Genomic DNA, 27,789 nt, shown 5'->3' with positions numbered 1-27,789 from the left:
ACCCTAGCCTGATACTTTGATTTCTGCTTCAGAAGAAAGGTTATGAGTTGGGCAGCCTTCCCCAAGCTGGTGTTTTCTAGATGTGTTGGGACTGCAATTCCCATCATTCCCATCCAGCATAGCTAGCCTTCCCCATGCTGTTGCCCTCCAGAGGTGTTGGGACTTGGGATCAAAATTCCCATCATGCTAGTTTGGGACAATCGGAGTTGCAGTCCAGTATATTTGGACAGCACCAGCTTTGCAAGGGCTGGCTTAAAGTATCAGGTGTGAAGATTCCATCTACAGTGCAGGTGGCTTAAAGCATCAAAGGGTTTGTATCTGTTTAGAGTGGTGGGTGTTAAAAGGTCGCTAATACAGAGTTTTTAAAAAACAATAAGCAAATCTTACACCCCTTCAGGACAGCTTCTGGCTGCATAAAAATGGCTTGCTATGTTGGAATGTCATTAGATCTTTCTGTTCCGTTATGGACAGTTTAGGACAGAACAAATCTGACACATTTTATGCTGCTTTATCCCTTCGTTGTCGTTGTTTTTCTAGTACACAAAGCTTGTTGACATTTGAGCAGGGAAAATGCAGCCAAGTTGCTATGCTGTGGTACCCATAAGCAGAATATGTGTGTGTGTGTGTGTGTGTATGCATGCTTTTCTTGCCAAAGTTGTTTCTAATGTATCAAAGTAATGGAAACAGGATGTACAAAATGTGGGATCAGAAAGCCTTGTGTTCCAACATCATAAATGAGAGAGCTGAACGATGGTCTGTGAAAAGATGGATGTACTGTTCTGCTGGATAACTTACATTTAACTGGTAACAAATGCTCTGATCAAAGGCGCCTGCATTAAGCTTTGATAAGCACACATGATTCCTATTATTAGTAATGGAAGCTACAGATGAGGCAGAGGCTCTTAGAAATGGCAAGCTGCGCGTCTGTAGCCAAGGCCTCTTACACCTATCCTGAGCTGGCTTGTGTGCAGAGGTACTTGACATCCCTTTTGAACCAATTCTGCTGTCCAGCGCATCTGCTTTTTATGCTAACATGGAAAATGTTTTCCCCATCTGTTGCTGAAGATAGGTTGCCTTGTGTGTGCTGGTGCTGGAGAGAGTCCTCCCAAATTCCACACATGGCCAGAGTTACTGAAAAAGCTCAGCTGCCTTTGGGAGTTGACTGCTTTGAAATTCACTTCACACTGATTTCTGAAGGCAAACTACCTTTTCGGAGATTTAAACTGCAGCCACACTAGTATTTTTGGCTGTGCTTGTTCGGCTTGTTCAGTGTCACGACTGGCCAAAATGTGCTCTGGAAGTTCACAGATCTTGAACCTGGCACGCTGCGTGACTGGTCCGTATAGACTTGGAAGGTGTGTGCTGTGCAAGTTGCTGTCTGTCAGATGTGGGAGCTCCCGGCTTGCACACTCACCGGGAGAAGATCAACTGTGCTAGTGGAAAAGTGGCAGAAAGCAATTTGTGCTGATGCTTTCTGCTTTCGCCTTACTGTGCCCATGTCGAGTAGTTTTTTTTAACCTGTACTTCATGGCCAGCAGATGAGTGTTTTTATTGTTATCGCCTTGAAGCATATGCTTAAGGATCAGAAAGGTTTTCATTAGCTGAGTAAAGGCAGAGCTCTGTTTCTGCTACATATGTCAGATCAAAACAGTCATCTCTTCTGCTCAAAAGAATGCAGCTCACTGTGGCATTGCATTATTATCATGATTCAAATTATAGCGTCCTTGCTTTGTAATACTAAGCATTGTGACCTTGTCTTGTCTTTACCGCATTTTTGCAGAATGCTACAGATAGAAAAGTGCTGATCTGTACTTTTAGAAAACCACAGAAACATAGCAGTGCCCTTGTTTTCCCTCTTGTCATGTTACAGGAGACTATGCTATTCAGCAATATTTATGATGTGGATGCTTGTGTAGCAGTTTGACTTCCTGATCTGGAGATCCAAATGTGGCTGTTCTTAGACCCACTGAATTCAGTACAATTTAAATTAGTAATAACTATTTAAAGACCCATCTATTTCAGTGCATTTGTTCCAACTATGTTTGGATCAAACCTCTTGTGTCCTAGTCAAGGGAGGTGAACTGATTCCTAGATGGGAGGAATGAATCCAAATCTGCTGTCTCAGTCATTCCTCAAGTCTGGCATCAACACTTCTGCTTCCAGCTGCTCATCAAGGGTCTGTCATTCCAGGAGTGAAATCAGGACCTGCTACATGCCAGTGTAAAGACAATGAAGTGTAGTGGATAGAGGGTTGGACTTGAACGCAGGAGATTTGGGTTCTAGTTCCCACTGGGTTGAGGGAGCTAACTCGGTGACTTTGGTCCTGTCACTGATTCTCAACCTAACCGCATGGTTGCGAAGATCAAATGGAGAGGCATTATTATTGTTGTTGTTGTTGTTATTATTATTATTATAACATTTCTATGCCGCCCCTTGCCGAAACCTCGGGGCGGCATAGAAATGTAAGCCACCTTGTGTAATGTAAGCCACCTTGGGGTCCTTGCAAGAGGCGGAAAGGCGGTGCAAATACAATGCATGCAAAATAGGTACTCTGTTACTAAGTTCACCCTTCTTCTGTCTATTGAATACTTTCCTGCTACCATTTAGTGGGCAGCACCATGCCTAGAACTGGCAGTAATGGCTGGGCGGCCAAAGCAAATGGCTAATCTGTGGGACAAGATTGGAGTGGTCACTTCTGCATTACCAAAAAGGGAAAATGCATCACTGAAAAGAGGACACCCATTTGTTTAGCATTTGTATATGCTAATTTATAGTATAGATGCAACTTTTAAAACAATGACTATAATTTAAGTAGAAAAAAACCCATTAGGTCTTACCATTGTGGGAAATTCTGACCAGGTGACCAGTGTGAAAAAAGAGACAAAGACTGGATTCACATAACACACTGACATTCAAGGGTTGAGCAGGGGTTGCCATTGGCCTGTGAGTGGTTGTTGAAATACAGGTTTAGTGTGTTGTCTGAACTTGGCGGAACTAACAAGCATGGCTTGTGGCCTCTAAACAACCATGAAGAAAATCCATGATTTGTTTTTTGCTTGTGAACTGTGAATTTCTCACCTTGGATTACTACCTTTGTTGGGTTCAGACAACATGGTAACCCACCTTTCAAGAACAACTCATAGTTTAACAACTCACACTGAGCCCTTGTGTTGTCTGAATTCAGTCATTATCTGTCTTTCAAAATCCCAGAAAATAAAGATATACTCTTACTCTTGAGATGTCATGTCTTTTTTTTTTTTCCCCATGTGGTGACTTTGGATGCTCTCTAGTTTGTCTAGATGACCACTCTTCCACCCTGGAATTCCATCCATTGACCAAATGTTGAAGGACAACTTCAACAGCTCTACTCTTCCCATAGGGTTATTTATCTTTAAAGTGAACTTGGACTGGGTAACTATTCAAGCAGAGGGTGTCTTCAAGGGGATAACTGCCCCCTGACAGTTCAAATGAAGGACCGTTCTCTGCAAGTCTCAGGCCACTCTGAGACTTATCTTTATGTACTAGAGAGCTGTATCTACCAAGAATGTTTCCACTATAAAATGTGTTATGCTTAATTTTAAAAAATTGAACCAATGTCTGTTAAGGAAACACGTAAGAAAAGTGTGCTCGCCTAATTATGCACACTGTTTCTTGAGGGGACCACTTTGGAAATGTCAGCCTGCTTCATTGTCTTATTGAGCCCAGTGGAATAAAGTGACCAATATAAAAGCTGAACTTTATTTGCATTAGATGCATATGTAAAGTTCAGAAGGAAAAACTGGAAGCCACCAAGTGGTAGAAGCTGGTAGTGCAGTATTGTTGTAAGAAAAGCCAAGATTCATCACCTTTAGTCTGATTCCACAACTATGCAAAAGAAGTTTGGAAACATACTGGTATGCATATTGCACATTACACATTCACTGTGCAGAGAAAAGACACAATATTAAACGGCTTGGTGTGATGGTTTCTTTCTCTCTTTTTGAGTCTAATGCATGCTTAGTCATGCATAGCTTTTTAAACTCAATTTTGTTGGAATCTAACTTTGCCTCATGTCCCACATTCAAAGTAGAAGTGAGTATCTGTAAAATACATTAACACACAATTTCCTTGTAAGCATTTCATATTCCTTTTCCTACCACCAAAACTTGCTGCACAGAGACTAGGATCAGGTGGTGTTGTCATTGAGCATTTGTACCTCACCTTCCTCGTAAGAGGTCAGTATCTGGGAAAAAACTTCCCAAAGCCATGTGATGGGGCTCTGATGCTCTCTAGATCGCTGACCTTGTCCCTACAGATGCTTGTAAGACCTATGCCTGGTCTCCAAAAGCTTCTCTTCTTCCTTTCCTCCCCACTTGGCCAAAGAATTTCCAGCTCTTCTTTGACAGTCAACTTACTTTGCATCCAGTATACAGAGTCTTTAATTTTCATAATTTTGGTCAAAATGTGGGACTTTAATGCAAAGCTTGGGATTTTGTTTGGCACAGAATTGCATGCAGCTTTGATATATTGCAGGTTAATCCAGGGTAAGAAAAGTGACTGGAGATCTTACACACTTTTTATTCACTATTATTATTTATTCTCCATCAGCCTCCATTTCCTTTCCCTTCTTTCTTATTGGACCATACAGCTGGGCTGTTAATGTCCTACTACAAATGGCAGCAATTCAAGCAATCTTTAGCCAGCCATGGAATACTTGACTTACAATACCCTGTTTTATTTCTTTCCCCCATAGACCTACCCACAGTCTTATCAGATTCTCCCTGGATCAGTAGTTCGGGCTCCTGCAAAAACAGATGCTTTGAACTTCAAGAGGCAGAACCTCCAGGATGCCGCTGCGACAACTTGTGCAAGAGCTACAACAGTTGTTGTGATGACTTTGATGGACTATGTTTAAAGACAGGTAGGGTAGCTCTTAACTGCCTGCTTTAACACAACCTTTTCTGCTGCTCCTTGTGCTCTGCTGTGTTCTAGCTTTCCCCTCTTGCCCCTGATATGCAATCCTGGAAACTTTTCTTCCACATCTGGGGAAATCTAATCTGTGCCCTGCAGGAGCAATGGACAGAGATTCATCCCCAAATCTTTATACGCTAAGCTACAATTTCCATCATTAACGCTTCGTAATACTGTTGAATGCAGACCCTTGAGCAGCGACAGCAATACATGTCTTGTTTTGTATATCATCTTGGATGGAAACCTCTTGAAGAAACACATTCTCTCTCCCTTTGCCACCTTCCATTTCCTTTGCCCTGTGTCACAGGACCTGCACTGCAGCCTTTGCTTAGCAATACACCTTCACTCTGGATCTCATCTAAGGAGCAATCGAACCAGTTCCACTTCGTAGCCTGTGCTAGTTCAGCCCAGACGTGACTTCAGTGGCTATTGGCCAGGGCTGGCCCAAGATAGTTTGCTGCTTGAGGAAAAGGGCAAGATGGCAGTCCCTTCCGTTGTGGGCACAGAAACCAGCTGGGCTGGCAATTGCACCTTCCTGCAACACTAGCAACAGGATCCTACCCGAGGGAGGCAGGCTAGTTTAGCAGATGCAGGACAAGCTGGGAGTTTCACAAAGAGAGTAGAATGGCTGGGCAGCACCGCAGCCGTCTCCTGGCCTCTGCTACCTCGGGTGGCTACCTCGCTTTGCCTAATGATAGGGTTTGTTTGTTTGTTTGTTTATTTAAAACATTTCTATGCCGCCCCATCGCAACAGAGCCTCGGGGCAGTTCACAGCACATAAATAAATACAGAAGTAATAAAATAAGTACTAAATTATACAATAAATAACACCCCCCCAGTGCATTCTTGGCTAAAAAAAAAAACCAAAACCCTAGTTAATAAATAATTAACAGTTAAAATAAGTTTTAAATAAAAAGGTCTTAGCCTGGCGCCGAAAAACAAACAACGACGGTGCCAGGCGGACCTCTCTGGGGAGCGCATTCCATAGGTGAGGCGCCACCGCAGAGAAAGCCCTCCTCTGAGTACTCACCCTCCTAATATTCACAGAGGGTTCCCGGAGGAGGGCATCTGCTGCTGACCTCAAGGGGCGGGAGGGCATATATGGGTGCAAGCGTTCCTTTAGATAACCAGGTCCCAAGCCGTAAGGGTTGACCTTGCCACGTGCTTTAGCCACATCTCAGAGGTCTGCGAGGTCAGTATCTTTAGCACGGTGAAAACTAGCCATTGCGGCCTTAGAACTAGACTGATCTCCAGTGATGTTCTACATAGACTTGGTTCAGACAACGACAAGCATGTTTCAGTTGGGTAGATTCCCGTGGGTGAAAGAGTTACATAAATGCATTTTAGGTCTTTTCCACTGAAAGTTGTTCAGTTTGGCTGAAGTGAAGCCTGGTTCATTTGTTCTTTGATGCGTATACAGCACTGGACCTGATGGGTGAGGCAATCCTCGTGGAATTGCTGTGGCATGCCTGTCCACATTTCACCGGGTGGCCCACACAGTGTCCTCAACAATTTGGAACCCTCCTGTATTGTCCCTGTTTTCTTTGGACCCAAACCTATGCTTTCTTTATTTTTTTCTATTTCAATTCCACGAAAAGTAAAAGGGAGGAAATGCCCCAGACATGCCACTTTTTAAGGAACTCTTCCCTGGATGAGGAGTTTCTCATTAACGTGAGCTTTGGAATGTCTGCAAGGACGTTTTCCACTCTTCCGTGTAAATGTTCAACAGTCAAGGCATGAAAGAGAGGGAAAAATGAGCCATAACTGCAGTCGTGGTGATCATAATCCTGCTGCACTAAGTGCCCAGAAACATAAGGAAGATACTATACAGCTACACCTTCCACTTTGGACTAGCAGAGTAATAGACTGCACAGTTTGCACTGGTTTTTCTTGCTGTCTTTCTATACATGAACTTTGTTTTAGGGACTGAAGTGGGCTGAATGCACTGAAAGAGCTTCTGCAAAACTGGCCGCTGCAGACCTGCCCTCCCAGAACACAGGCTTCTCAGGACTTCTGTTATGTCCGCGACAAACTTAAAGGTGTTTCTGGCTACTGTGTTCCCAGATTCAGTTTGGCAACTTGCCCTGGTAGTTATCAACCTACACTGTGGCTGAGCAGGGCTTTGAAATCTAGTCTGAATCCTTCATATAATGATTTCAGGCCAGGATTCAAAGTCTTGTTCAGTGATGTGCTAAACCAAGAGTAGGCCACCTCATGTCCTCTAGAAGTCTTGGACTACGATTCCTGTTAGCCCCAGGTAGAATTGCCAGTGGTCTGATATTATGGGAACTGTAGTCTAAATCATGGAGAAATCTAATCTTGTGGTAAACGATTGCTTGATATTATGAGTTGCAATGAGACTTGCGCTGCTCTTCCTTTCCAACAGAGTTGTGTGAAGGAACTTAGAAGCTTTTGTCAGTGGTTGACAATTAGTGGCCTCCAAATGTTCCCACCAGGCCTAGCAGCATGACCAGTGGTGAGGGATAATGGAAGCTGCAGGCCAAAACACCTGGAAGGCCACAGATTTCACACAGAGGTTGGCAGTTTAGATTAATCACAACTTCTCATATATTCCAAACCTGGACAAAGTGGTTAATATTAGCCCTAGGTAGTGGCAATGAGGAAATTTCAAATCCTAGTTCATAAAGTGGGCTTGTTTTCACTAACCATGGTTAAGTTTAATCCTATCATTTTAAAGTTCAGACAACTTGCCTGACTGTGTTTAATCAATGAAACCTTCCAATACTGTTCTCGTGGCCATGTCAGAACAGGCTCACCTACCCTTTTCCTCAAACACTAAGCTAGCCTTCTCCAACTAGATCCATTTCTATGTATCAACTGGATCCAACATAGCAATTGGACAAGACAGCCAAAGGGCATCTAGGTAAAGAAGAACCCGCTAAACTATGATGAAATTTATTTATTATTTATACAATTTGAATGTCATCCAATTACTTGCATCTCTGGACAGCTTACAAAATGAATAAATTGACATCAGAATTTAAAATCAGATTACATATTGCATAATCATACTACATATTTAAACATCCTCCTTGTAGACAGAGATGCTGAAATGTTTCCTTCTGAATGGAATAAAAGTTCGGTTGTATATAACATGTTGTAGCCTTTCTTCTGTTTTTCTTCTAATGTCCCATTTCATAAATGACATACTGGGACTTTCCCAAATATGGGTAAACTGAGTTTTGAATTGCTTTCCTTAGAGCAGGAGTGGGGAGGGGGGGAATCTCCTAATGTTTTAGATTTCTAACCATTGGCTATGGTGGCAAGGTCTTCTGGGAGCTGAAGTCCAAAGCCATATGGAAACCTTTCTTATGCCCACCCCTTCTCCAGAGTCTAAAGGTCCATGTGTTATGTGCCATCATGTTGTCATCTCTGATTTTTGAGGACCCTTTGAAAGCTCTTCAAAATGTCTTATCCCGGACAGCCCAGCTCAACTCAAACATGGCAGTGGCTTTCTTGATGCAACCGATCCATCTTGCTATGTTCAGACTGGTTGTGATGGGACCCACTCCCAGTTCTATGGGATGTGGATGTTCGAGGCTACCGTCCTCAGTATTCTTAAGGGAAGCTATTGCAGGTAATCAGGTATCCGCACCAACATAGATTTGTACTATAGGTATGCTATTTTCCCCTAACTTTCTAGAAGAATCAAAATCCACTTCAACAGAAGCATCAGCAAATGCCAGAGGCCTGCTGGGCAGTTGTTTTGCTCCAAAGATGTTTTGTATCTTTGGGTGGGCATCTTTTTTTTTTTCTTACAAAAAACGTGTCTCATGTTTTCGCTTTTGTGGTAATGATAGCTGGAGGCTGGGAATGTACAAAAGAGCGTTGTGGAGAGACGAGAAATGAAGATAATGCTTGCCACTGTTCTGAAGACTGCTTATCCAGAGGAGACTGCTGTACGAACTACCAAGTGGTTTGCAAAGGTACCTGTTTCTCTTCTCTCTGATGAAAGAGTCAAGCACTTGGGACAGTACTAGCCAGAAAGATAACCAGACATTTTCGTGGGAGGCAAGCATCATCTGGTCCTAGGGGTGGGTAGGAAGTAACACTGAGATACTGGGTAGATCCTCAAGTGACCCTGCAATTGATGAGCAAGGATTTCTGATTTCTACTTGTCTAGTCATAACATCAAAAAGGCACCTTCCAACTAAACTGGGCTGCTGAGAGAGAATGTTTGGAGAGAGAGAAGTTGTTTTTAGTATGAGAGAAGGGGTGAAATTGTTTTTCGGCTCAGCATGTCTTCAGAAGCCCCTTGCTCCTTAATTAATGTTCAATTAGCATTATATTGAAACCTGGGACACTATTTTGTGCTTTGGTGGATCTCAGACTTGAGAGAATGCAGAGTGGAGGGTGGGAAGGAAGGAGGGTTGGTTGGTTGGTTGTTAGATTGGGGCATGCAGACAAAACTCCCAGTCTAAAAGGAAGAGCAAGTCAAGCAACCTTGACATCTGCAGCTGATGTCATGATGTAGCAGCTAAGACTGATCTGTGAACTGAAGTCCTGGATGCGAATCTCACCTCTGCCATGAACTCCTGAGAGGCGACTCTGGCATCCATCCCCTCCACCTGCAGAATGAGGATAATAGCAACTTCCTTTTAAGCAACCTTCCTCAACTTGCCTCCATCAGATCTGTTGGGATACCTGGAAATTATGGGAATTGCAGTCCAGTGCATCTGGTGGGACCTGAATGGGTTGTTTCTAAGGGCCACAACGAGAGGATGGACCAAGACTGGAGAGACCTGGGTTCTAGTCCCCCGTGTGCCCTGAAGCTGATTGGGTGATTTCGGACCAGTCACTGACTTTCAGACTAAACTAAGTCACTGGGTTGTTCTGAAGGCAAAATGGTTAGGACACAGCCTTGGATGGTGGGATTTTAATGTAGCAAATAATCTGCATTAGGTGCATTGTTGAGTATCTTAAAATTGCTATGCAAAAGCTAAGGGCCAAAGTACACAGTATGCAAAATACATGATACGTAGTTGTCCTGCTTTGTTTTGTATTTTACTCACAAGTACGCACATGATGTGGGCAGGACCACTTCTTGCAGATAGAGGAGGTTTAAATCACCCATCCCAGAAGCTTGTTCTTACGGACTTAATAAAAAGGAAAGAAATTAGCACTGACAGGTGGATGGAGGCAGAGAAAAGACATTTTACGCACACATGCATGTGGACAGTGGTGCTTTCTCTACCCTTGTTTGGCACTTCCAGTCCAGATGAGGTCCCCACATACTTGCTTGTGAGTAAAAGAGAGAAGCCATGCGTTTTCTATATTGTGCAGTTTGACCCTGAATATTTATCCGACATTCTTTAAATCATCTGGGAAGAAACTGCCGTGACCTCTCTAGACAGCTTACTGGATTACACCACAGTGTTGAAATATGATAATTGTGGGGCAGGTAACATTTAACGTGTCTTTACGCTGTATCCTCTGTTCAAAGCCCAGGTAAAGCATTATTCAAGCATGGGTTTGTAAATGCAAGGATGCAGCTGTAAAGTCCTGTTTGCTGGTTTTTGAGGGGTTGCTTCTATAGCACAAGCAGAACCTTTCCAGCAGGTTCCAGCAGCCCTCCTTTGAAAAACTGATGGCAAAAGGTCTCAGTGACAGAATAACTTTAAATAACTACTCCAGAATAACTTTACATCCACCTCTTTCAAGAAGTGTGTGCACCTACACTTTCTACACTTCCCAGAGCTAATAAGGGCTGACTTTTACATATCACTGTTTATTTTGCAGCAGTCTTTATGTCCTTTCCTACACTTGCCATAGCAGTGGCAATAATTATGTGTGATGATAATAATGAAGACTGATAATAACAATGATTTGTTGATTGCAACACAGAGTGCTGATAGCTGTGTTGTGGCACTTAAAGGCTAGTCTGCAAAACCTGATGCCATAACAAATCTGTTAGTCTTTAAGGTGTCACAAAGATGTCTTTGTTGTGCTTTGCTGGAACAGACTAGCACACTTACCCCTCCAGAATTTGTTTCCATGGGCAATATGAAAGGTTTGAGTTAGTTTTCCATTCTTGTTTGCTCTAAAGTGGGAAGAGCTGAGGATTTTGTCTTCCATGATTTTCAGCACAGTCCTATGCATGTCTAGATAAAGGAAAAGTCCTACAACACCCATCATGCTCCAGCCATGGAAATGCTGGAGGTCGTAGTGCTTTTTTCAATCTAAACATGCATAGGATTGCTCCCTAAATAGAAGGTTTAAGTGCAACATGGAGGTCTTTCCAGGCAGGGCTTTGGGAACAGTGGGATCAGGACAAACCTGGTGGTCCAATTTCTTGTCTAGTCAGAAGTCACTTTTTACTTCACTTAATGGAGTAATTGTGTAGCTCCCAGTTTCCTTTCTCACCCCTTTCTGAGAAAGAGTTCTTTGTAGAAGAACTCTGTGGGGTTTCCTGACGCTGCCTCCAATTGTGACAGAGCTGCCTATGTCACCAAATGTAGAAACTCTGTATTGGTTTTCTGACTGCAGTTTCCTTTACTAAAATATTGACTCCTCAGTCTATGGAACTCCATCAGTGGGGTTAAAACACCAGCTTAGTTTAGTTTAAAGCAATTGTGGCCAGTAACTAAGTTTTTGGAGAGACATTGCAACCCTTTTGAATGGGGAGGAAAGTGACACAAAAGTTGGAATACCATCAAGCCAGTGCAGCAGAGCTTGGGAGGAGTGTCTGTAGTCTTCTGGGGAACTGTGGAAGGCCAGATTTGAGGTCCTTCTCTAAATGATGCTACAAAAGAATTAACCCTTTAAAAAATCCCCAGTAGCCTAATTCCTAAGGTGTAGGAGTAGGATCGGCACAGCCACTGGAGGCAAGATGCACAAAACTAAGACATTTACAAGGCAACAGAGTTATTTTTTCCAAATAATAACATGGGATTGCTTAACAGTGTACCCATTAAATCTCCTTGATTACCATTTCTAATAGGATAGAGAGCTCGCAATGGCTCTCTGTGTGGATTTCTCTAAGTTCCACCCAACAACCAGGAAAGTTTCTGTAATGGAGGAGCTGGCAATTTCTTGCTCTTCAGAAGTTTTGGCCTACAAGTTGCTCTGCTCTTGCTGGAAGGGCTGCCTTGGGAATGAGGGTGGGGAAATCCACTTCTGTCAGTAGAACTGATGCAGCATCATTCTGAATCCAACCCTTTTAACATAAAGTTGCAATTAGCAGCCAGTTTCAATGAGGGCACCAGCGGTGACCTGCAGGCAAAGGTCTCTTTTAACCCCTGCCTCCAAAGAGCTGAACTACATAGCACATTAAATGTGTGGCTTGCAGCTGATGTAACTACTTCTTACTTTTTAAGTGTGTGGGCCTCAATCCAGATCAGGATTGCATGCATGGGTAGGGTCCCCCACCCCAAATCTTGCCCTCCAATCATTCACCCAATATATGTGTGTGCACTCTACTGTTGGGGCTAAAGGGGGAAAAAAAAAAAACCATTTTGGGCCAAAGGAATATCTCCCCATGCCTGGGTCAGGGCCAGTATGTTCACACTAAAGTAGGAGCACGTTAAATGCTGTGCATTTATCATAATATGTAGTTTAGTCCTCTCTGGGAGGAGCAACAGAAACTTAGTCTTGCTTGTTGTTTTTGACACCCCTCCTTTTCAAGCATATGTTCAAAGAAACTTACCACAACAGAGTGAAGCAAAACACTGCAATTACATAAAATCAAAGTTTGTGTGCACGCGTGTGTGTGCACTTCTTAACCCACATAACTCAAAAATGTGTTGGCTGGTCAGAAATCGCAGTAGAGATAAGTCCTGGAAGCTTGGGGAGAAAAGGATTGGTTTTATAACATTTCTGGAATGAAAGCAAGAGTGGAACAATTCCTGAGGGCAGTCATTCCATAGCTTCTGAGCCACAGCTATAAAATTCCAGTTTCTAGACACAGATGTTCATATAGCGTGAAGAGATGGTAATTGAAGCAGGTCCTGACTTGACATGAAGATGGTGGAAGATTCATGCAGGGAGAGAAGGTCTCCTTTGAAGGCCAAACAAGACAACATGTGAAAGGCATTTCACATATCTGATTTGATTTTCCAGACAGACACCCACAGACCCCTGACTAGGATTGGGATAGGGTATGGGGAGGACTGTTTAACCCCTTTTCTGCTGTGCCATCATCCAATGATCATTGCTAATTCCAAAAGCTTGATATTAGACCTAGAAGAGAACTGCCACTGGACAGCAATTGACCACATTCTAGAACAGGGGTGGGCAATTAATTTTCCTATGGGGCCACATGAGAAACTTTGGCAGTTGTTAAGGGCTGGACCAATACACTTACAGCTCTGCTCAATATAGATCTCTATAAAAACAGTAAATGAAACATTACAATGATACAATGAAAATGTGGAGCACAGAACAACACTATTTAATGAATATTCACAAAAACATTAACATTAACATTACATGAAAAGCAATAAATTCAATTCAATTTAGCAGATCCTTCAAAATAAAAGCAGTGCAGTTGTATTGCTTGCACCTATATTATGACAATATATATTTGCATTGACTTTTAATTTGCCAGTGACCTCATGCGGGCCAGTCAGGGTCAGCCATCGGGCCGGATGTGGCCCGCGGGCCGTACAATGCCCAGGTCTGTTCTAGAAGAATCAAGTGCTTGAGTCCTCCACAAGTGAAATAAGTATGGGGGCAGAGGCTGAAGATGAGAGTGGGCTTCGTTGAATGTAAGGGGGAGAAATGAAGAATCTCTCTTACTTCTGGAGTAAGGCTAGATTCAAGGCAATCATGACTTATAATTTTGATCCCTCCTGGGGAGAATCTATGGAAATTGGTTGCATATTGAACAGCTGCCAAGCAATAGAAGCAGTTGTTAAAGAGCACTTCTGAAGGAAGACATCAACAATATCATGTACAGTTTATGTTCAGGAAATTCAGCTACTGCATGCAACAGAAGCTGTGAAATCCTTGCTTGAATTGTGAGAACTTCCCTCAGGAGGTGGAAAGAGTGAATTGAAAAATGAGGGCATTCATGAAATGTCAAGAGAGGAGGACTTGGAAGGGGAGTCCATCTTTAGACTAGAAAAAGCATGAAACTGGATGTGGGATATACACCTGGGATCTTTGGTACTAGGAACATAGAAGTGCCTTATGTTGAGTTAAACAATTGGTTCATCTAACCCAGTGTTGTTGACACTGGCAGAGGCTCTCCTAGGTTTTATACAAGATCTCCTAGCCCTTCCTGGAGATGCCAAAGTTTGGATCTGGGACCTCCTGCATGAAAATACATGCTTCACCACTGTGCTGCAGCCCTTCTCAGTTGAGCTATGGGCCCTTTCTATTTTAGGGAGCTGGTAATGAAACAGGAGTGGTCTTTGTGATCTGAAAGACTGTAAGGGGATTACTCCAACACCAAATAAGCAAGAAGTAGGGCTAATCTTGGCTTCTTGATTGCCTTTAGTAATCATACCCTTTTCTACAGTCCTGGCCATGCAGATTTAAGATGGGGTGGGTGGTTGCATAAATTATTCAGGAAACAGAAAGGAACATCTGTTTAAAATGTGCACAGCTAAGCAAATATGCATCCTTCTACCCCTACACACGCATACACACACCTGTACGCTATGCAAATGGTAAGGGTGTTTCCAGACAAGGCATTGCCCTGTCTCATTCACAGAAATGAGCTCAGGTGTCCTAGCCTTCCATTTGTAACTCTCCCTTGTTTTCCACTGCTTTCCACATGAAAATCTGTTATGGAAGAAAGGCTGGAATAGCAGCCCAATGTCATTTGATAAGTAGTGCTAGGAGTCATCTGTTTATATGCACCCAAAGACAGCTAAATAGGATCATCCAACTATTCAGAAAGACAGAGTATTGCAGATCACCCTGAGGCACACTTACCTGATAACAAGTCCCGGTGATCGCAGTAAGACTTATTTCTAAGTAAACATGCATAGGTTCTGGCTGCAGGTCACTGTCTTAGCTGTGGACTTTTCTACATTTATCAGACATTCAGCATCACCTGTTCAAGCTTGTTTATGGTTTCCTTAGGCAATGTTGTGACTCTCTGGTTTTGTTTCTGTGTCTAAACAGCACTTTTTTCGAGTTTGTTTAGAACAGGTCATGTGTGGCATTTAATTGTAAAGTGAAAGAAAACAATTCTTTAATTTGTATATGTGCACATGTCACAGTGCCACCTAGAGGTTATAGAAGAGGAAAGGAGAAGAGGAAATGCTCCTTGAGGAGTGCTTGGCTCTAAGAATTAAAAGTGGATATGGCAGGCTAGCAGTATGGGAACTGTAACTGTCTAAGCATTATGTAAAATATTTGCTATCATCCCATTTTAGGAGAAACACATTGGGTTATGGATGATTGTGAAGATATCCGGGCTCCAGAATGCCCAGCAGGGTAGGTGCTTTATTTTATGATTTTAAAATGGCAGATTGCAAATACTGGTTTCCATTGACTGGCGGACCAAAAGAGCTGTTTGGGCTTTTCTGTGGCTTCTGAAATACGAACTGCTTTTATTCTGTTACAGGAAGGTGCTCAAAAGTGAAGTGCAATAAATTCTTATCTTCCTTTGCAAGTAACATACCAAGCAATAACCTTTCTGAGTTTTCCCAGTGCAGAAGAACATTAAGGGGGGAAATATAGGATATCTTTACAATACATTTTCATTAGTAGTTCTAGCAGCCCTTTGGACTCATTTTGTGGTTATTTTGTCTTTCCATCCTGAACCAATTTTCTGTGGTAAATAAAAAGGTAGAAGTAGCAGTGGGAGAATTCCTGAAGGCTACAAACAGGAAATGATACTGCACAATAAAAACTTTGTTTGGGAATATGAGAAGAAAATGAGTTTGGGGTTGTTTCTTCCCCTTCTCTGTCTTCATTATCATAATCTTCTGCTTCTTCTACCTGGTCATCATTGCCCACTTCTGCTTCTTTTCCTCCTCCTCCATTAATTTCGCTTCCATTCTTAAATGTATCCTGAAAGCAGAAATACTAAACCATTTCACCATATAGTTTTGGCTTGCTACTGTTTAGCCTTAAATATTTATTCTGATCTTAGTTTTATTTTCATACTATTAAAGATACTGTGAATCCAGGGCAAAATGTTTGCAAATCTTTTGAAAAAGATCATAAAATGTTTGTCTTGAGGTAAAGGAAGAAAGTAGAATAGGAATAGTAGAAAGGAAAGTAATTATGTGGTTTGGCTACTTGTTATAATTGATAACACACTCTTGGAGGGTTCTTTTTAAATAAAAATGAGTAATTGTAACATGTTGTGAATTCCAACATAAAGTGAATCATTCAGTAGTAGGACGTAGTCTAGGCTGCAATCATGTATACACTTGCTTGGAATAAATCTCATTGAACCCTATGGGACTTAAGTTTGAGTAAATATGCATAGAATGGCTTTCTTAAGGGATGGTAGATGCAGCAACATGTCCTAAGAGTGAGACTTTAAGAAGAGATTGAGAATTAAGATGAACTGTAAGAGCCAGTGCCCTGTAAAATGATTTGAAAGGCAACTACAATCCCATTTTAACTTCAAAGCAATCTTATTTTTATGCATTATTCACCCAAACATTCGATAGTATCGCTTACATTTGCTTAAACAAATCCTGTATTTGTTCATTGGATGATAAATTGCATTGATCAACATGAGACTCTTTCTGAATAAAACAGGTATGTCCCCATTCAGCCATTTTAAGGTTTTCCTGGGTATTTATGGCAGTGCTTTTCAACCACTGTTCCACAGACTGGTGCCAATCCACAGAAATTTCCTGCTGGCCCATGGGGGGCTGCATCCCACGTGCTGTAGACCAGTGTGGGGGCCTGGCTGTGGTCCACCATCTCTTCCCCGACATTGTGTTCGTGGGGAGGGGGCACCACTGGCAGGGGGGACACAGAGAGGGGAGAGATGGCTTGCTGGGAGCAGACTGGGAGCCATGCTGTGCCAATTTTGGTATTTTGTTCTTTTGTTGGCATTTTTTGTTGCTCAGTTTTGGGTTGTTTCAGCGAATTTTCATTTATTTATTTATTCATTTATTTAAAGTTTTTATATGCTGTCCCAATACTAAAAGTCTCTTGGATGGCTTACCCAAAATAAACAAAAACCCAGAGCAACCATATACAACAAACAACACCCAACACACTGCATCTGATAAATGATGATAAAAACAAGGATTAAGGATAAGTATTTTTTTCTCGGTATTGTGTTCGGAAATTAGTACACAGAATACTGTATTATGTGTATGGTGCTTTTTGTTTCTGCCTTAGTGGTCCCTGAAGCGGTTTTCTTATTTTTGCCAGTCCCCAGTTGTGAAAAGGTAGAAAACCACTGATTTATGGATCCCTTTTGGTGGCTTCCAAGAAACCTCTCAAAAGCTGTGCCTGGTTTTGTTGTTCCTCATTTGCCATGTTCTTAGTTCAGCCTGTAACTCATGAATATATCTTGTGCTCCAGGTTTGTTCGTCCACCATTGATCATCTTCTCTGTCGATGGTTTCCGTGCATCATACATGAAGAAAGGTGACAAAGTGATGCGTAACATTGAAAAACTAAGTACGTGCTTATGTTTGACTAAAGCAAACCTTTAATCTTTTGATATTCCTTAACATTGCTGGCATTAAGAACAGAGCATGTATGTTTGTATGTGTGTATAAACATATTCATAATTACTTGGGAGGTAGTCCCCTTGAAGATCTTGGGGATTACTTCTGAATAAACACAGGATTGTACTGCTAGTGCTGTTAAAAGCCATGTTCCATTAAATGGACATAAAGGCCACCCATCCAACGTAAATTGTAATTCCCTTTACATCTGACATTCAGGTATGGGTTTAAAAATTTATATAGTCAAAATTGTGCTGTCCTCGCAAACAGGAAAGAAATTTGCAGGCTCAGCAGGGCCTCACAGTTTGAAGAACTATAAAACATATTTACAAAAGCAAATCCAAGAAGGTGAAGGGAAACTAAAAACAACCCAGTAATTCCTGGGACAACTTAGTGGGCACAGAAAGCTGACTGCTGGGGAGAAAGATCCAAAAAATGGTACAGTGGAGGGAAAGAATGGAGTGGCTTGAAAAAGGGCATTGCTGAGCAACAGGATTGCACAAATGCCCGTTTGTTGTATGTCCCATTATTTCTCAATTATTAGTAGAAAAGAAAAATGGCTGCTTCCATTTTTTCATCCTTTCCTGTGTCTCTCCTATGTAGAGTTGCAGATAGTAAGATCCTCAGTGGAGGAACCTGTAAGGGTGCCACTTGTAGAATGCTATACACACTGATGGAGCGATCATAAATAACTATACTGCACATTACATTTTCAGGATCTTGCGGAACTCATGCTCCATATATGAGACCCGTCTACCCTACCAAAACCTTCCCTAACCTGTATACTTTGGCAACTGTAAGTCACGCATTTGGTTTTACGGGTGCAATATATAGGCTAGTTTTTCTCTTTCTATAAATAATAAAACAGGAGATGAGGAGGGCAAGCTTCTGAATACGTTGTTGTCTTGGTTTGAAGTGGGGAGAGAAAAGGTCAGTGTACCAGTGGTTTGCGTGTACCAGTGGAAGACGCAGTAGCAGCTGTTGCAGTCTGAAAGGTGGTGAAGCATCAGAGCCATGGATGAATACACCCAAGGGGACCCTGGTGGGGACCTGGCAGTGGAACAGTTGAGCACGGTGGGGGTGCGAGAACCTTTGAACTGAGCCATCCTTCCCTGTAACAGCAAAGTCTGGCTTAAGTTTGGAAATGAAATCGAGCTACCCAGAAATAAAGCAGGAGACTGTTTATATTTGGGTAACTCTTTAGGCCCTCAGAAGTGCCTGAGTGTGTAAATTTGGAAGGGAAAAAGTGCCCTGTATGTTTTCAGGCTCAATGAGCTTTCGAATCGACCAGAATATTGAGGGCATGCAGAGAAGAAACTAGAATCCCCCATCTTAATGTAGAGAGGGAGCATCAGGCTTTCTACTGAATCTGAAAAGGGGGTCGTCTTCTTTTTTAAATGCTACCTTTTGGTGGAGTGTGTGTGTGTGTTTGTAAAATTAATGCCCAGTGCAACTATACCAACATCTGGGCTTCTCCACTGGCCATCACTTTCTTCCAACCTGGGGAAGGAGGGGAATGCAGGCAGAAGATTTCAGACTCCATCCTGTTATAATGAACATAACCCTCTCCAACTCACAGGCTTATGTTCATCCTGCGCAGAATGGAAGGAGCAGTGGAGGTGGTCATTGCCTCCCTGTCCTGTCACCCCAAATTTTCACTGCAGGGAGTCTTCTGCTTTTCTAGCAACAGCAATGCTAGTGGCGGAAGGGGTGGAGGCTGAGATGCCCTGCAAAGCTCCTATCTTGACATTTCCGGTCTTTTCTGCTCCCTGTCTACCCCACTCCAAGGTTGGGAATGCAACTAGTGCCATTTTTTCCCTGCTTTGGCCCTGAGCAGAAGAGAAGTTGGAGTTCCCTTCTCATCTCAGAGCTGGGGTTGCAAAATAGCAATAAGCTTTCAGATGCTGTCTAGGGGTCATAGTGTTGTTCTTTTCATCTAGCAATTAAGTCTGTGATTGAGGGTAATTGAGCTGTGGAATGTTGAAAGCAATGGTGAATGGAGGAATTGACCCACTTTAGCCCTGAAGAGCTTCAACAGGGGTGAAGAACTTGTGACACACCAGCCGTTGATGGACTGTAACTCGGAGAACGTGTGTCATAAGGTTAAGTTCACCTGCTTCACTATATTAGAATAAATTACTCTGTTGATAACAATGTGTTCTGGCAGCTCCTGTCCTGAGCCATTAGCTCTACAGAGCACAGAGGGAAGTGTGGAAGGGACACCAGTCTTTCGCAGGCTCCAACCAGTAAAAGCAGGGCTTCAGCTTCAGGCTGGCTGGAGCACAGAAAGAATTGCAGCAGATGCGTGGAAACTTTACCTATATAAATAGATTAGGGCTTCTTTAGAGCAGAGATCAAGGGATCATTAACTGCATTATCCCTCCTGCTTTTTGCTAACTCTCTGGACTGCTTCCTGCCACACACTTTATCTGCACTGACGTACATCCAAAGAACACACACCGAATTGGCTAAGTGTGCAACTGTTAGGAAAACACACTCAACCGTGGTGTTCTAGCGGACCATTCAATAAGCGTGTGCTTGCTCTTCATGTGGGACTATGTACACCCATGTACACAGTGTCATCCTCTCTTTTAGGGGGCTGTAGGGGAGGGGTGTGTTCCCTTGCTGCCTGCTTACGCTCTTCACTTAATTGTTCTATCTGACAGGATTGATGTGCCAGAGAGATTGATTATATCTGTACACATCTACTGTTAAGTCATCACTCTTGCTAGATCAGTACCTGAACTGTGGAGGGAGAGGGGCCTCAGGATCTTTTAGTTACGGGTATTAAAAGCTGCAGGCTGTAGCTAAAATGGGGAGAAGGTAGGAGGCAACTGTGTTTGTTCTTCATTAGAGGCACCTCTCCACTGTCCAGCACAAACCCAGAGTTCTGCACAACATTCCAATCTGTGTTGCCAAATGAAGAATGTGCTTTGGGGGAAACAAAGAAAAGCCCTCCTTGGATTCAAAAGCAATTAAGGAACAATCCTGACCCCCAGGCATTTTCTCAGGGGCTATAGGATAGTTCAGAGTCCCAGCTCTGAGGCTGGAGAGAATGTTTCAACCACACAAATGGAAATTGGAGCTCCTGTCTCATTGCTGTTTTGCTGCTGGAATGGAAAGAACCATGCTGGTTGTTCTTTGAGGCTGGGCAAGCAACCTTGGAGAGGGGTCCAAGGGCGGCATTTCAGGGGGAGTGCAGAGAAGACCTTTCCAGCCTTCATTCCTCCCCTTCTGAAACACCATCCCTAGGCAGCTGCAAATGGCCACCCAGAGAACTGCAGCATGTGAGAAGTAGAGACACAAAGATCTCCCATTCTGAATTGGATGAGTGTGATTCCATGAGTTCAGATGCTTACCTTATCTCCATAGGATTGTGCCATAAAGCTATCCTGTTAAAGTGCTTTGTTTTGCATAAGGACTGTTGCATTGTGAATGAGCTGCTTAATCTCTTAAAGGTGCAATTGTGCATGTTTAGATAGAAAAAGTCCCACCTTCTCCAGATGTTCAAAAAATATATGGGAAGTAAAGTTTTAATAATGTGTAAAGGGTTACCTAACTCAAGTTTGCTATCACCCAAAGGGGCTTTATCCTGAATCTCATGGAATCATTGGAAATTCAATGTATGACCCTGTATTTGATGCTACCTTCAGCCTTCGAGGTCGAGAAAAATTCAATCACAGATGGTGGGGAGGTCAACCAGTAAGTTTCCATTTTGTTTGCCTTCATAAAAAGTGCATCTAAAAGTAGTAGTAGAAATTTATTATCTGTGATTTTTTGTTGGGTATGCAATTGAAGCGCTTGCTTTTGTCTGTCTCACTTTGGCTGGATTGGGGCTCGTAGTTGTGATAAAAGTACTGAGACTTGGTAGGTGTGTGTAACTTGTCTGAACAGGACTCAGTCACAACTTGTTAGTTGCGAAGTCATGTCCGACCCATCGCAACCCCATGGACAACACTCCTCCAGGCCTTCCTGTCCTCCGCCATCTCCCGGAGTCCGCCTAAGCTCACACCAACTGCCTCAGTGACTCCATCTGGCCACCTCGTCCTCTGCCGTCCCCGTCTTCTTTTGCCATCTATTGTTCCTAGCATTAGGCTCTTCTCCAGGGAGTCCTTCCTTCTCATTATGCGGCCAAAGTATTTGAGTTTCATCTTCAGGATCTGGCCTTCTAAAGAGCAGTCAGGCTTGATCTCCTCTAGGACTGACCAGTTTGATCGCCTTGCGGTCCAGGGGACTCGCAGGAATCTCCTCAGCACCACCATTCAAAGGCTTCAATCCTTTGGTGCTCAGCCTTCCTTTTGGTCCAGATTTCACAGCCATACATTGCAACTGGGAAAACCATTGCCTTGACTATACGCACTTTTGTCAGCAGCATGATGGGCAAAAGTGTGATGTTTGGGGATGCTAGAATTCTTGGACTAGTGGCTTGCTGCTCATCTCATGCTCACTTTCTGCTCACATTTGCTGCTTGTTTTACATCATAGGCACAGGAGAATGACTGGGAAGACTTCATGTCAGGCTCCACTCTGCAGCTTGTTTCAAGCTGAGTTGGCGACTAGTTAGGAAAATGACAGTTCGCAATCTGTGCCAAGAGCCCAATCTTGCACAAGATGGTAGATGCTCACATCTGCCCTCACAGATAGTGCGAGGTTGGGAACTAGTAGTGGCAGGTTTTAATTATGAGCTCAAAGGTATCACTGGTTGACTAACTAGGAGCAGGGACTTCAGGCAATGTCATTGGTAGACATGCACAACCGTTGGAACGCGAGGGGGCTGGGGAAGAGCTGTGACCCATTGCTGCCTGCATTATTAGAATTTTACCTTGATCATCCCAATATTATTTATTAAAAAACTGTACATTGTTGAATCAAGTAAACCTCCTAAGCAGTTCATAAACACACCACTATATAAAGCTCAGATAATATAATAATTAAAGCATTTAAAAACACATTAGAATACTGTAACATTCCAAAAAATAATAAGAAGAATCCCTGTGCTTTTTTTCAAGTGATAAATTGAGGGGTGGGGTGGACTATCAGCAAGAATGTCTTTTTGGGAGTGGCACCCAGTCATGGAACAGCCTTTTTAGAGACATTTTTTACCTTTCCCGTGGCCTGTTTGCTGTTACGTGAAGACCTTTCTGTTTGCTAAGGCCTTATAAACAGCTCATATTATCAAGACCTCTTGTTGAAAAAACTTTTGTTTTTAATTTTGGGGATCGCCATGAGTTTTGTTTCTTGTTTTCAACTTTATGGTTTTATGGTGGTTTGTTTCTTTTAAGCTAGACAGAACATTATGTGGCAAATCATGAATAAATAAAATATTTTTATGCAGCTTAAGCCAGTTGGATACAAGTACTGAAATTCTAAGGTGAAGAACTGGAAGCCAACACTGTGGATTTAAAAATAATAATAAATGTTCCTTCTTTATAACCAAAAGTCTTAGCTCTTTGTAATCTGCTTATATTTTCCTAATTAGATCTGGATTACTGCTGCTAAGCAAGGAGTCAAAGCGGGAACATTCTTTTGGTCCAAGTAAGTAGTCTTTATTTTTTGGAAAGTTAGAGTGCACGCACAAGAGGGAACTGCTTTCACAGTAGTTGCAATCTTAAACTTAGAGGCAATGCAATGAAAACTGACAGTGCTTAATTTTTTATTTTAGTAAAGATAGAATGAAGATGTAAAATTGGTTTCTCTGGCTCTATACATCAATAGCTTTCAACTCCTGCATTTTCATCTTACTATTTCTTTTTGTAGTTTCTTAATTTGTGTTTACAATATGCCTTTATGCACTGGACTCATAATGAATGCCCAGTGATTTATGTTGTACCTTTTCAAAGCGAGTCATTGCAAATGCTCTTAACAGTGATCTTTTAAAGCAGGCGCAAGGGAAACTGCTTTTCTTTCAAAAATGTTGGGCTTCAATTCAGGCCCAGCCATCTGTTGAAGGAACCCTGCAAGTTACCTCTGATGGGTCTTTATACTTCTTTTTATAGTGCTATATAAAATGATGAAGAATTTTGGTCCCTACAAAAGGAAACAGCATTGCACAGAGCCCTGAAGTCACTTTTATTTTGTTGCTTTTCTTGATACAGAAACATTCAGACCATGTAATGTGTTCCAGTCTATATTATGCAGCACTGTTGCCTACGGGGACTAATCCTGTAGGTCAGAAATGAAATAAACCAGTTGCTGCCTGCACTACAGGTGCTTCTGGATAAGGCGTTCATGTTGCTATTGTCCAGCCTCCTTCACAGAATTTATGGGAGTCCTGAATAATGTTGTGTTTTCCCACTGCTTTATCTGTCCTATTGCTGCTATCTGTTCAGGAGGGGAAGATGGAATTGCTGCACAGTGTTTTTGATCGGTCACACTAGCAGCGACCCAAGTAAAAGAGAGCTTCCCTTTCCTTCTGGATGCCCATTGACTCTCCCAGCATTACTTAATTCTGCAGCAACATCACTTTTTTTAAGCAGTGATGATACTCAGCTGCGTGGGAGAGAGGGTAGGGGGAGAGGGTATTATTTCCCCAAGGATGTTTGATGCCTTATGGGGGACCCAACACCTTTGTCCATGGCGTGTACCATAACATTATCTCTTGGATGAATCTCTTTTTGAAGTCTTCAACTCAAGGCAAGGAGAAACTGAATTACCCAACACTTGTATGCTTAGAATGTCAGATAAGCCATGATGGGAAGACCGAAAGCCTACTAGAGAGAAATGAAATTAATAACATCTAGCTCAGCATTCTGTTTCACAGTGGCCAACCACATATTTCTGAAAGCCAACAGCAGGACAAAAGTGCAGCAGTATAGCATTGGTATATTGGGGTATGGTGTCTCTGGTGAAAGAGTCAATATTTAGCCATTGTGCTCAGTAGCCGCTTCCCTATATTCCCACCTGCCCCTTAAGATCTGCAGCAGAAGCCCTGCTCCAGGAACCCTCCTTGAAGGATGTTAGGAGAGAACATACTCGGAGGAGGGCCTTCTCGGTGGTGGCACCCCGACTATGGAATGCACTCCCCAGAGAGGTCCGCCTGGCACCAGTGTTGTATGCTTTTTGGTGCCAGGTCAAGACCTTTTTATTCTTCCATACTTTTAATGGTTAATTTTAACTATGCTTTTATGCTCAGTTTGTGGATCATTTATATTGTATTATTTGGGTATCTATGTATTTATGGGATTTGAACTGTAAGCCATCCTGAGACACACTGGGTACTGGATGGGATAAAAATTACCCAAATAAATAAAATAGCCTCATTCTTCTGAATTTGTCTAATCCCCCTTTACAGTTGTCCAAACTGGCTGCTATTCTTGTGCTAATGAAAGTCATGGTTTAAATATCTCCAGTCTGAAGAAAAACTTCATTTTATCTGTCCTGGATTTCCCACCATTCAGCCCCAGGGGATGACTCTGGAGTCTAGTATTGCAAGAACTTTTTCCTTCTCCACACCATGTATAATTTTGTGCACTTCAATTTTGTGCAGACATACCCCTGTCCATTACTCAGCTTTTTCCTAACCCCCAGAGTCTTGTAATCTTGGCTGCATTGAGTCTCTGACATATTTACACAACAGGTGTAAACATTTCTTCTCTGCAGGGAACTCTAGGAGCTATATACTTGTGGCAAGGAACCTCTAACAGATGGCTCTCTGCAGATTTTGCCAAACCACTCAGATTCCCAGCCTTCTTTGGAGTTTTACACTGCTTTATACCAGTCTAAATCAGGCAGGAGTTTATAGAGCAGGTTCTGTCCTCAAAGTGAACCACATTATGGAGCTCAAACATAGCATATCCACCAACTTTAGGTGATCACAGTCCAGTAATGGTTTAGCTGGTGTTTCATGCTGTTTTCTCTGTTCTAGTGTAATTCCTCACGAGCGCAGGATATTAACTATACTGCAATGGCTCACTTTGCCAGACAATGAAAGGTAGGTAATCCTAAACAGTCCCTCTCTGCCACCCTCTTAAATGGTGCTTTGTCGTGGGGAATTAAATGCAAGCATTGCCAGTATCCTTTGTAGACACCTAACTTTGATCAGCCATGTCTGCCCTTCTTGACAAGCTCATGACGTGCATACCTTTTTATTATTATTAATGACACGGGTTAACGTTGGCCGCTGTGTTTAGACTATTGTGGCTTAATAGGCATTGCTCCTGGAGATTTGGGCAGATGTCGTGCTTTTTAATTGTGTTTTCGAGTATCCTGCTAACAGGCACATTGTCATTACCCTGTTTTCCTCCTCCTTACGAAACTCTGGAATGTTCCTCATGAAATTGTGCCCGATGCACCTCTCCGCGTGCCTCCTTAATAGGTTTAATGAATTTATGGAACAACACATTTCCAAATTGGACTGTGCAATACATGTGATTTTCCTCTCTCCTCCCTTCTATTGCCTGCCCCAGGTGAGATGAATTTGTGAGGGCTGACTTGAGCTGACCTGCTAAGGCAGTCTTACCAAAACAGTTTCTTTGCTGCCTGGTGCTCCAGGCGGCTGGGGTTTATGGGAGCTGAGGCCCAGTGCATGCAGGGAGCACCAGATGGGGAAGCCTCTGTTAAAGGGATCTGTTCTGACAACCTTTTCCCTCTTTTCCTTTCAGGCCTTATGCATATGCATTTTACTCTGAACAGCCAGATCTTGCTGGCCACAGATACGGTCCTTTTAGCCCGGAGGTTAGTATAGTTCTTCTGCCATTGATGGTTCAGTGCTTTGCAATTACGGCAAAGCCTTCAAACTGCTGGTCTTAACTGAATGTTCCAAGCAGCTGGTTGTTTCTGCACATCTGTAAATCTCCAATAAGGAAGACAGTTTTATAGATGCTTTATTATGAAAAGAACAGGACAAGTTCCTGAAAATATCCAGCTGTTAAATCCCCAAAGTTTGTGTTTTAGGCAGGAGCAAGATTTTCAGTTAAGTCCTACAGTTTTGGATCTGTAAAGTAAAAAGTGGGGGGTTAGTTGTTACTTTAGCTGCTTTATCATAACTGTAGTAATGCTGTTTAATGCAAGTAACTTATGCGCATTCCCTCTCGCTGTTCTTTTTCAGGAAAGAGTTTTTTTGCCTTTGGCACATGTATTTTATAGGTCTATTTACATGGTTTATATTTTAAACCGTAGAGCCAACTCCCTTGGCTTCAAGCAGCGTGTGTTGTACAAAGCCACTCAGATGGTGTAGGAAAGGGAGTCTATTCCTCTCAAGTGTCCTCTCCTTTCAGCACCAGCCAGCTCCTCCACTGCCTGCATCCCAGTTTTCTTTCCAGTCTCTGATTGCAGCAGGCATTCCAGGCCTTACTCACTGGGAGAACTCAAATAGATTCTCTGGGCTACTTGTGGAGCCTTCACAGGCAGGAGGTTCTGCATCTGATATATAATAGCATGTAGAGCTGATGAGTTGGCCAGAATAGAGGTGCTCCTGGGCAATGAATGATCAGTTGTGAATGTGGCATTATTCTCTGGTAAATGGTGTCCCTGGAAGCCCCTTTCTGGCCACAATCCACACAACTGTGCAAACAGCTCCAGGCTTGTGTTGTATTTGGGTGTGTTCCAAATGATACCCTGGGCCACATGCCTAGCCGCTCATGGAATGGGGGGGGGGGGGAGACTAGGTTGTCTGTGAACCATGTAGTTTTCCCTTGGATCTAAGGTTTCTCCACCATCCCTGAAAGTAGCTGGTAAAGGGTTCCTGATCTGGATTGCAACCCATGCAGCAGGATTTTAACACTGTGTCTGCACTGCCCCAATGTGTTCCAGTCTGTATCAAGGCCCCTGAACTAGGTATTTGTGGAAAGGAAACCTTTAGGTCAAGGTCAAACCATCTGATTACTGTGATGTGTAATCTGGCCCTGAGAGAAGTTTCAAAAGTATGTCCACTGTTTAAGCAGCATTCATAAGAGCACATGCTATTTTGTACAAACACGTTATCAAGAACAATACCTTCCAATGCATTTTTCCAGCTCATTCTTACAAAACCCCTGTGAATTAGGTCTGTATTTCAGTCTCCATGACCAATTGTGAGTTGTGACCAAGAAATAGAGGGTGGGTGGATGGGCCGGTCTGTCTCTCTCTCTACCCACTAGTGGGACAAACTTTGATGTACTCTTTTGCAGAGGTCAGTTTTTGAAACAAAATACCCATCCAGTCCCTGGGCTACTATTAAAGCAAATATATCAGTCCCGAATGATATAGAAATTAGGCATTCCTGATTTATAGGGTTGAAAAAACAAC

At 42.7% G+C, this 27,789-nt stretch overlaps 1 protein-coding gene across 3 annotated transcripts in view; it reads left to right on the top strand.

Annotated features, from left to right (window-relative positions):
* The window catches only part of ENPP2 (ectonucleotide pyrophosphatase/phosphodiesterase 2), a 68,250-nt gene that overhangs the window by 2,166 nt on the left and 38,295 nt on the right, over window positions 1-27,789 (top strand). For 2 of the 3 annotated variants that reach the window (XM_044422106.1, XM_044422108.1), the window contains exons 3-11: window positions 4,733-4,900; window positions 8,772-8,897; window positions 15,297-15,357; window positions 17,419-17,516; window positions 18,283-18,362; window positions 21,149-21,268; window positions 23,045-23,100; window positions 25,430-25,495; window positions 26,166-26,238. In XM_044422106.1, coding sequence (XP_044278041.1) covers window positions 4,733-4,900; window positions 8,772-8,897; window positions 15,297-15,357; window positions 17,419-17,516; window positions 18,283-18,362; window positions 21,149-21,268; window positions 23,045-23,100; window positions 25,430-25,495; window positions 26,166-26,238 — 848 coding nt within the window. The remainder of the gene's footprint in view (window positions 1-4,732; window positions 4,901-8,771; window positions 8,898-15,296; window positions 15,358-17,418; window positions 17,517-18,282; window positions 18,363-21,148; window positions 21,269-23,044; window positions 23,101-25,429; window positions 25,496-26,165; window positions 26,239-27,789) is intronic. The other variant, XM_044422107.1, reaches the window with a different exon arrangement.

The sequence above is a fragment of the Varanus komodoensis genome, unplaced genomic scaffold, assembly GCF_004798865.1.
Source record: "Varanus komodoensis strain SLA01 unplaced genomic scaffold, ASM479886v1 scaffold12, whole genome shotgun sequence".
NCBI lineage: Eukaryota > Metazoa > Chordata > Lepidosauria > Squamata > Varanidae > Varanus > Varanus komodoensis.
Note: the sequence above shows the minus strand (reverse complement) of the source record. Positions and strands in the feature narration are given on the sequence as shown.